An 8,500-nucleotide genomic window follows, 5' to 3' on the forward strand; every position below is an offset into this window, starting at 1 on the left:
AACAGCAGGAATGGATCCTCAGCCAGGGGTTATGGTCCTGTGTCACCCCACGGGACAGATGGCACTGCACAACGGTTTGGGACAGCATCAGAGAAATTTTATTCCAAGGAACTTAAAAAGCTTTAATTTGAAAATGCAGCACTGAGAAGCCTTGGAGCCCCAACCCTGAACCCTGCTCTGCATGGGACAGGCCACGAGCACTGACTGCTCCCTGTTGGTGTCACCAGCTGTCCCTGAGCATCCCAGGGCAGGACACACCCAGAGCTCGGGGTGGCACAAATCCCATCCCAGGGTGACACAAGGAGCCCACATGGACACACAACTCAGGTGGGGCCCAAGGTGAGACTCGATGCCTTGGGGGTGGTGCTTGAGGCGGTCAGAGACATAAAAACCTGAAGTTTGCTCTCACAGATTAAAAATAGAGATTTAGAAAATCATCACTGCCTAAAAATTGAAGCTCAGTGTCAGAATTTACTTGCACTTGGACCAACGAGTCCGGCAGAGCCTGGGGGCAGGGCTGGGTGCTCCATGTTTTCCACAGGCACTGGCTCACTCCTCCGGGTGTCCGGCTGCTGGGTCCTGGTCTTTTGCCTTATGGGAGGGGGAAAAGAAAAATGTTGTTTTCAAATATGACTTAATAAGGGAGGGCTGTAAAAAGCAGCTCCTTGTCCTGGCAAACCATCAGGAGCTGCCCTGCAGCCTCACCTTGGAGCTCCGGCGCCGGAGGCCGCCGCGCCCGTCCGACAGCCCCAGGCTCCTTCCTGCCGCGGCGCTGGAGCTGCGGGACAGGGACAGGGACACCTTCAGAGGAGGCAAAGCCACCCGTGCTGCACAAACACAGGACAGCCCAGCACGCACAGGGGAGGGCCAGGGAGAGGCCCTTGAGTCTCCTCTGACTTTGGCCCAAATGTTTCAGCAGCTGAACCAGCTCCTGTTCAGAGCCCAGGTGAGAGCAGAGCACTCCCATGGACAGGTAATGAGGCCTTAGCCTACATTTTATCCCAGTGACCAGTGGGTCTGTTCTATTTTGAGGCAAAAACCTAAATTTGTTGTTTGAAACTCAGATAAGCACCAGCCAAATTCAACTGAGTGAATCTGAAAGCCTTTGAAAACCCCTTCAGGCACAGGCAAAGTCAGGAGGATCCAGATTTGCACCATAAGAAGGAGAATGGCAAAGGCATTACCTTGACTGGGCTGCAGAAGCTCTGGAGGAGCTGGAAGTGAAGGTTTCTGCCTGGAAGTGCTGAGCAAGCTTTGCCCGGGGTGCTGTCCCAGCTGCAGTGTCACCTCTGTCCTTCCACGTCCCCTCACTGCCACTCCCCTTCCCGGGCTTGCCCCGCGTGGCCGGAGCGTCACCGGCTCTCCCTGGAGGGGACAACGCCGCGTTCCCAGCCTTGGCCACCTCCGTCCTCAGCCTGGTCCCTGCAGCAGGGCACAGCCCCAGCTTCCCTGAGCCTTCTGCGTGCCAGGGAGAAACATCTCCTGCAGGGACAGGACGTGGAGCTGAACAGGAACAGTAACTTCAACATCAGGAACAACCCAGTGCTCACCCCAAGGACACAGCCCCAGCGATTTCATCCTCCCTCCCTGAACCCAGACCAAGAGCCCGGGATGAAGATTTTTGAGAGGGAACAGGCAAGCAGCATCTCCTCAGTGCAAGCACCGGGGAGCTCAGGCTGAGCCCTGCCCTCACCTTGGTGCCGGATCCGTCGCCGAGCCGGCTCTGGCGATTCCCCGCGGGGCTGAGCCGGCAGCTCCCGAGCTGGAACCTCACCTGTGGGGCTGGCAGGGCGCAGGTCACAGTGGTGCTGCAGCAGAACACACAGTGCTGGTCAAGTGAAGCTCAGTCAGTGAAAATTCCTGGGAAAACACTGCGGAGCAGCAGCTCTTGGAGACGTTAAGGTGAGTAGGGAATTGTGGAATCCCAAAATGGTTTAGAGATCTTAAAGTTCATCCAGTTCCATCCGCCTGTCAGGCTGGACTGGGCTTGGAGAACCCTGGTTTACTGGAAGGTGTCCCTGCCCATGGCAGGGGGTGGAATGGGATGGGCTTCAACATCCCTTCCAACTCAAACCACTCTGGGGTTCTGTGATGAGCTCTGAAGTTTTATCAGATCTCATTTCCAGAACAGATTTTGCTGTCCCACAGGAGGGAGAGACCCAGAACAACCAACCCAACCCCAGCTTCAGCAGGGACTAGGAATGTGAATGCACCATGACACGGAGGATGGGTGAGCTCAGCATTCTCCCATCGTGTCTGGAGCGGCAGCAGATTCCAGAGGACTCTTCCCTGGGCACGCCACTCCCAGGGCTGCAGTCTGTTCTGTACTTCCCCTCCCACCCAGTTTTATCCTTGTGCTCCTCTCTCCCTTCTGCTGACTCATCCAGGGCTCACTTCACTTTCTGTGTGATTCAAACATTCTGATTGTGCAACTCCAGGCCCTTTTGTTCAGTTTCATTACAGGAGCTTTCAAATTAATCCAATACTTTTCAACAGGAGCCTCAGTGTAGCACAACCCTTCACACAGATCCCAGAGCTTTGTGTGGGAAGATCTGAGCCAGGGGCAACTCCCTGAACTCCTGGAATGTGCCACAAGAGCCCCTGGGACTGGGCCCATCCTTGAACAATGGGTTGTGACCAACAGAACCAGTCCTGTTCAGTACCTGGTGATGAAAGAGGATCTCCTCTTCCAGCTGGATGCCACAGAATTCACATGGAATCATGATGTCTCCTTCTGCCTGGACAGCTTGGGGCTGGGATGAAGGGGCAGTCCTGTGGCTGTTGGACCCCCCAGCTCGCAGACCACTGCATTCCCATGGATTTGGAGAAGAACTTCTCTTACTGAACGAGGCAAAGGCACTTGCTGGGTTACACCCTGTCTGTTACACAAACAACACAGAAAAATCACCTTTCCTGATGAGCCAGGTGGGCACTGAAAACCACTTTCCTTAGCAAAGACCCAAATGCCAGACGTCTCAGTGACAGCCACAGAAAAGCCTTCACTGCAAACCCCAAGACACGAGGAAGTCTCAAACCTGGTGAAGGATCAGATCTTCAGCAGGACACAGTTCCTCACAGAACTCACAGGGCAACATGATCATCTCCTTGTCTGCAAGAGAAGGAAGGGTCCTGTCCTCTGTGGGCTCTGGTAAAAACCTCCTGCTGCATCATTGAACCCTGTGGTGCCATTTCTCCTCTCACAACAAGCTGCACTCCAGGATTCCCCCCAGATCCTCCTTCCCACCATTCTTACTTCCACAAAAACCTTGTTCCCTGCCCCTCAGATTTAAGGATAAACCCCACCACAATCGTGTTTATACCTATTTTGCTGTGGTTTGATGTGCTAAAGGACCCTGGAGAGTCACAGGACAAGATGTTGGACAGGTCTGTTCCATCAAGATGGGCAGATTGTCCAGGCTCTTTGGTGTAGTCGTATTCCCAGAAATCCCTGGGAATGTCAGCTGCAGTATCATGGTGAGGATTATTCTCACTTTCCAGGCTGAGAGCCAAGACATAGTCCAGGTCAGCATTCCAGTCTTCAGGAAGTTGGGAATTAAGGATTTCGGGTCTCTCTTGTTCATCTCCTACGAAATACAAATACTGTAAATTCGGGAGAACATCAAACCAGCCACCAACAGCTCCCCCTGGACATCAGACTCAGCCCCAGAGCTTCCCTGGAGTTCAGCATCTCAAAGCCAAGGGCACCTCCAACAAATCCAGGAGGATGGAGAAAAACCCAAATTTTAGCCCAAATTACAGGGAGCAAACAACTCCAGTTTAATTTTTAAGCCAGGTACTTTGAGACAAAAAAAAAAAAAAAAAAAGAAGCAACTGGGCTTTTATCCCAGGCACCTCATTCCATGGGTAAACATTTCCACCTGGAGCCTCTGGAGCATTCACTATCCTGTATTTTCACAGAAAGGAACCACAAAACCTCACACATAGACCAGCTACAAAAAGCAGCCAGTTCTTCCTTCCTTTGTCCACTTAAGGGTTCTGGTCCCTTAAGAGTCTGTTTTTAAGGGTTCTGGTTAAGATTCTGTCCTTAGTGGTTCTGTCCCTTAAGATTCTGTCTGTTCTTAAGGCTTCTGTCTCTTAAGGTTCTGTCTTTAGGAGTTGTGTCCCTGCAGTTGTGTCCCTTACAGGGTTCTGTCCCTTAAGATTCTGTCTTTAGTGGTTCTGTCCCCTAAGATTCTGTCTATCCTTAAAGGTTCTGGTCACTTAAAATTCTGTTTTTAAGGGTTCTGGTTCCTTAATTCTGTCCTTAGTGGTTCTGTCCCTTAATATTCTGTTTTTAGGAGTTGTGTCCCTGGAATTGTGTCCCTTTAGGGGTTCTGTCCCTTAAGGTTCTGTCTTTAGGGATTCTATCCTTTAAGATTCTGTCCTTAGTGGTTCTGTCCCTTAACATTCTCTCTTTAGTGGTTCTGGTCCCTTAACATTCTGTCCTTAGGGGTTCTGTCCCTGGAGCTGTGTCCCACAGCCGCTCTAAATCTCCTTTTCCCGCTCTGGCTCTTCCCAAGCCCCTGCTGTACCTGCTCCGTGCCGGCCGCTCCCGGCTCCGCGCTCCCCGGCGGGGGCCGGCGCGGTGCCGCCGCAGAGCCGCGGGTGCTCCGGCAGCTCCCGGCGCAGGACGTTGCGGCCGCAGCGCCCGCAGGGCTCGGTCCGGGCCCCGCAGTACAGCTCGTGCTCCTGCAGCTTCTTGAAGGCCAGCTGGATGTCACAGAACTGGCACAGCACGGGGCGCAGGGGGCACGAGGACGCCTGGGAAAACACACGGGGTTACTCTTCCCAGGGAATTTCCTCAGCCACTTCCAAAGGAGGAACCTGGAGCAAGCTACGATGTGGGAATGCAACAGTGATGTGCTGGAGGCACAAACTGGGCAGCTGAAGCTCTTCAGACACTCAGGATGTGATTTCTGGACTTGGGTTTTAGATACGACCCAAGATCCAGTTGCATTCCATGAGCACAGCTAAAATCCACACTCGTTTTTAGGGAACCAACTCACACCTCATTTGCTGCTCAGCAAGAACTGCTTGGACATGTTTTTCACCCCACACTGAACCCCCTTCAAAAGGGGTTAAAACTAAATTAAATACATTATATTTGCAGATGCTGCACTAATGACCAACCTGCACTAATAAAACATCATCATTTGCTTTATAATCCAGAAGAACCACATGCAGGATTAGCTACTCCCAGGGTTTAGAACTGGACAGATTTCCACAGAAAATCCTTTTTTCCTCAGCAATCAGCAGGCTGAGGTGGCAGCTCCAGAGTTGTCTCTAAAGGAGCCCACAGGAAGGGATAACATTTATAACAAGATTGTCTGTGACAGCAGCCAACTGGATTCAGAACTCAGAAAATCCCACTCTGGCCTATTTTAGTTTATTTTACGGGCTATTTTTAAAGCCTGTTTGGACAGATTGAGTTATTAGAAGTCACATAATGGCTTCAGGAGAAACATGAAACAGTAAAGGAATGAAAAAAAGTCAAGTCAATCATACTTTAAATAGCTATTTTTCAACTGACAAGGACAAAAAACTCACCAATTACCACAGATACCCCTCTGATATGAAGCCCTGAGAGGCTCCAGGACTTTAGGGCAGTTTCCAATCCCTTCTCCCAGAGGGTGTGAGTTCAGGAAGCATCACTCAACAAAAGGATGTACAAACCTGGATGCTGGCATCCAAAGGCTCTGGAATCAGTGAAACACCAGAGCATCCCCCAAGGGTTCAAGAATATAAAATCCACCAACCTCGTGGTCCTTTAGGAGGCTGCTTTCCATCTTCATCCTACATTTGCAGGTGACCTACAGCAAAGAGACCTCATTAGGGGAATTTCCACAGAAATGGCAGCTTCAGAGCAGAGATGTCTCTCACCTGCACATGTTCAGAATCAATGTGGTTCTTCATCTCAGACTTTGGGATGGAGTCGCTGCAGTAGGGGCATATTTCAATATTTCTTCTACAGTGGATTTCATGGATGATGAAATTGACTGCAGGAATATCCTTTTTGCTGTGAGAAAATTGCTAGAGGTTACTGAGCAGAAACAAACTGACAACAAATACAAAAAGTTGTTCACAACAAAAAGATAATGCTAAGAAAGATTTCAATGAATTCACGGCTAAAAGTGATTAGAAAAAGGCCCAGCCAGGCCTCAGGTTTCCAGCACAGGTGGCTATTAATGTATTTAACATGCAAAAGTCACATTGCATTCAGATAAAATCCAGGTGGATTTATTTCCTTATGTGAAAGGGAAATCTTGCAGCACAAACAAGTAATCACCAGGGATCAAGTTAATAAATTAGTCTGAGAAGATAAAAGTTTCTTCCTGAAAGTAACTTGGCTCTGAGAGGTCAAACAGTGCTTTGGAAAGCAAACAGTGCCTTTTTTATGCCTGACAGATCCTGTTCCAAGATAATGGAACCATGGAATGGTTTGGGTGGGAAGGGACCTTAAAGCTCACAGGGACACCTCCACAGACCAGGCTGCTCAGAGCCCCAGCAGTAACAACACTCCTCTGCACCCCAAAACTCCCCAACTCGCCTCATTTTGCTCCAAAATTCCCCAATTCGCCACATTTTTAATATGCTCGTTTTCTGTCTTGAACCCAAACACAAAAAGACCAAAAGGAACTGAGGCACCTGGAGCTCAGTCCTTACTCCCGCCTCAAACACACAGCATAATTTCTACACGGATCATGCCCTTTCCAAGAAATCCACCTTGAAAACACCTAAATTAATTTTATAACCTTTTGTTTGCTAAAACCACAGCTTTTCTGTCCCCTGCCAGATGCCAGGCAGCCAAAAGCCTGGCAAAGCAACGAAGTCCAACAGCAGCGACTGACCAAACAAACCAGGCTTATGTTGCAAGAAAATGTCTGGATTCTCATGTCTCTTGGGGAGAAACAACTACAAAAAAAGTTTATTTCTTTATCTGCTTGAATTCAACACACAACTTGTGAAGTGACTCCTTACCAGCCACTGGGCTCTGCAGAAAGGAGTAATCAAAGAAAAAAACTTCCACAACAACACTGACAACACTGCCTACTGATCCTATTTTCGCGTTTCTCCTCCTGAGCCGCGGAACCGCTGAAGAAAAAACTTGGAATCGTGTATTTTGCGCGGGCCCCACTGAAAAGCGAGCCTGGATTTCCATCCGAATGTTTCGGTTTCTATTTCAGTTCCCTACTAAATCAGAAGGGAAACGCGACGCCCTGGCGCTTACGGGAAAGGCCCTACGGTCGTCTCCGGTGTTTCTCCGCCTTCCAAGGAGCTGCACCCCGATGTGCCGGCGGGGTCGGCTCGGCCCTCAGCGAGTGCGACCCTCAGCGACCCCGGCCCGGCCCTCACCGACCCCGGGCTGTCCCTCACCGACCCCGGCCCGGCCCTCACCGACCCCGGGCTGTCCCTCACCGACCCGGGCTGTCCCTCACCGACCCCGGCCCGGCCCTCACCGACCCCGGGCTGTCCCTCACCGACCCGGGCTGTCCCTCACCGACCCCGGCCCGGCCCTCACCGACCCCGGGCTGTCCCTCACCGACCCCGGGCTGCCCCTCACCGACCCTGGCCCTCAGCGACCCCGGGCTGTCCCTCACCGACCCCGGGCTGTCCCTCACCGACCCGGGCTGTCCCTCACCGACCCCGGCCCGGCCCTCACCGACCCCGGGCTGTCCCTCACCGACCCCGGGCTGCCCCTCACCGACCCTGGCCCTCAGCGACCCCGGGCTGTCCCTCACCGACCCCGGGCTGCCCCTCACCGACCCCGGGCTGCCCCTCAGCGACCCCGGCCCGGCCCTCACCGATCCCGGCCCTCACCGACCCCGGGCTGTCCCTCACCGACCCCGGGCTGTCCCTCAGCGACCCCGGGCTGTCCCTCACCGACCCCGGGCTGTCCCTCACCGACCCCGCGCTCACCAGTTGCCACAGAGGCGGGACTCGGCGGCGGGCACGGCCGCGATGGCCATGGCTCCGTGCGGTGCCCGCTCCCCTCACAGCCCCGGGCACCGGGCCACCCGCCGCCGCCTCCGACCGGGGGCGGCACCGGCGAGAGCGACAGCGCGGCCCTGCGGGGACCGCTCGGGGGGCGCCAGGCGCGGGTGTGCCGGCCTGCTGAGGGAGCGGGTGGCGATCTCCGAGTCGGTCGGGTCGGGTGAGATCAGGTCGGTGCCGGTGCCGGTGCCGGTGTCGGTGCCGGTGCCGTTGCCGGTGCCGGTGTCGGTGCCGGTGTCGGAGCCGGTGCCGGTGCCGGTGCCGGTGCCGGTGCCGGTGTCGGTGTCGGTGCCGGAGCCGGTGTCGGTGCCGGTGCCGGTGCCGGCGCCGGTGCCGGTGTCGGAGCCGGTGTCGGTGTCGGTGCCGGTGCCGGTGCCGGTGTCGGTGTCGGTGTCGGTGTCGGTGTCGGAGCCGGTGTCGGAGCCGGTGTCGGTGCCGGTGCCGGTGCCGGTGTCGGTGCCGGTGCCGGTGCCGGTGCCCGCCCCGCCCCGCCCGCCGTTGCCCGCCC

General features: G+C 54.1%; 1 protein-coding gene across 3 annotated transcripts; it reads right to left on the reverse strand.

Moving 5' to 3' along the window:
- Window positions 1–75: 75 nt before the first annotated feature.
- Window positions 76–8,498, reverse strand: TRAFD1 (TRAF-type zinc finger domain containing 1). Of its 3 annotated transcripts, none has more exons than XM_021544664.3 (11): window positions 7,918–8,498; window positions 5,881–6,016; window positions 5,757–5,810; window positions 4,533–4,761; window positions 3,321–3,584; window positions 3,036–3,109; window positions 2,664–2,879; window positions 1,775–1,808; window positions 1,185–1,482; window positions 706–778; window positions 76–591 (listed from the first exon to the last, which is right to left on the reverse strand). In XM_021544664.3, exons 1-11 carry the CDS (start codon window positions 7,965–7,967, stop codon window positions 550–552), a joined length of 1,470 nt encoding a protein of 489 aa, XP_021400339.2. In that variant the 5' UTR covers window positions 7,968–8,498; the 3' UTR covers window positions 76–549. The 3 variants fall into 3 exon arrangements, with proteins under 3 accessions (XP_021400339.2, XP_021400338.2, XP_021400337.2); XM_021544663.3 differs by having other exon boundaries at window positions 1,694–1,808; window positions 5,887–6,016; window positions 7,918–8,497; XM_021544662.3 differs by having other exon boundaries at window positions 1,694–1,808; window positions 7,918–8,497.
- Window positions 8,499–8,500: the final 2 nt, after the last annotated feature.

This window comes from Lonchura striata, chromosome 18, assembly GCF_046129695.1.
Source record: "Lonchura striata isolate bLonStr1 chromosome 18, bLonStr1.mat, whole genome shotgun sequence".
NCBI lineage: Eukaryota > Metazoa > Chordata > Aves > Passeriformes > Estrildidae > Lonchura > Lonchura striata.

Coding starts and splice junctions, on each gene's coding strand:
- TRAFD1 (XM_021544662.3), bottom strand. CDS start 7,967: ATGGCCATCGCGGCCGTGCCCGCCGCCGAGTCCCGCCTCTGTGGCAAC. Junction 5,811..5,880: donor TTGATTCTGAACATGTGCAG/GTGAGAGACATC, acceptor TCTTTGCTGTAG/GTCACCTGCAAATGTAGGAT. Junction 779..1,184: donor GCTTCTGCAGCCCAGTCAAG/GTAATGCCTTTG, acceptor CCTGTCCCGCAG/CTCCAGCGCCGCGGCAGGAA.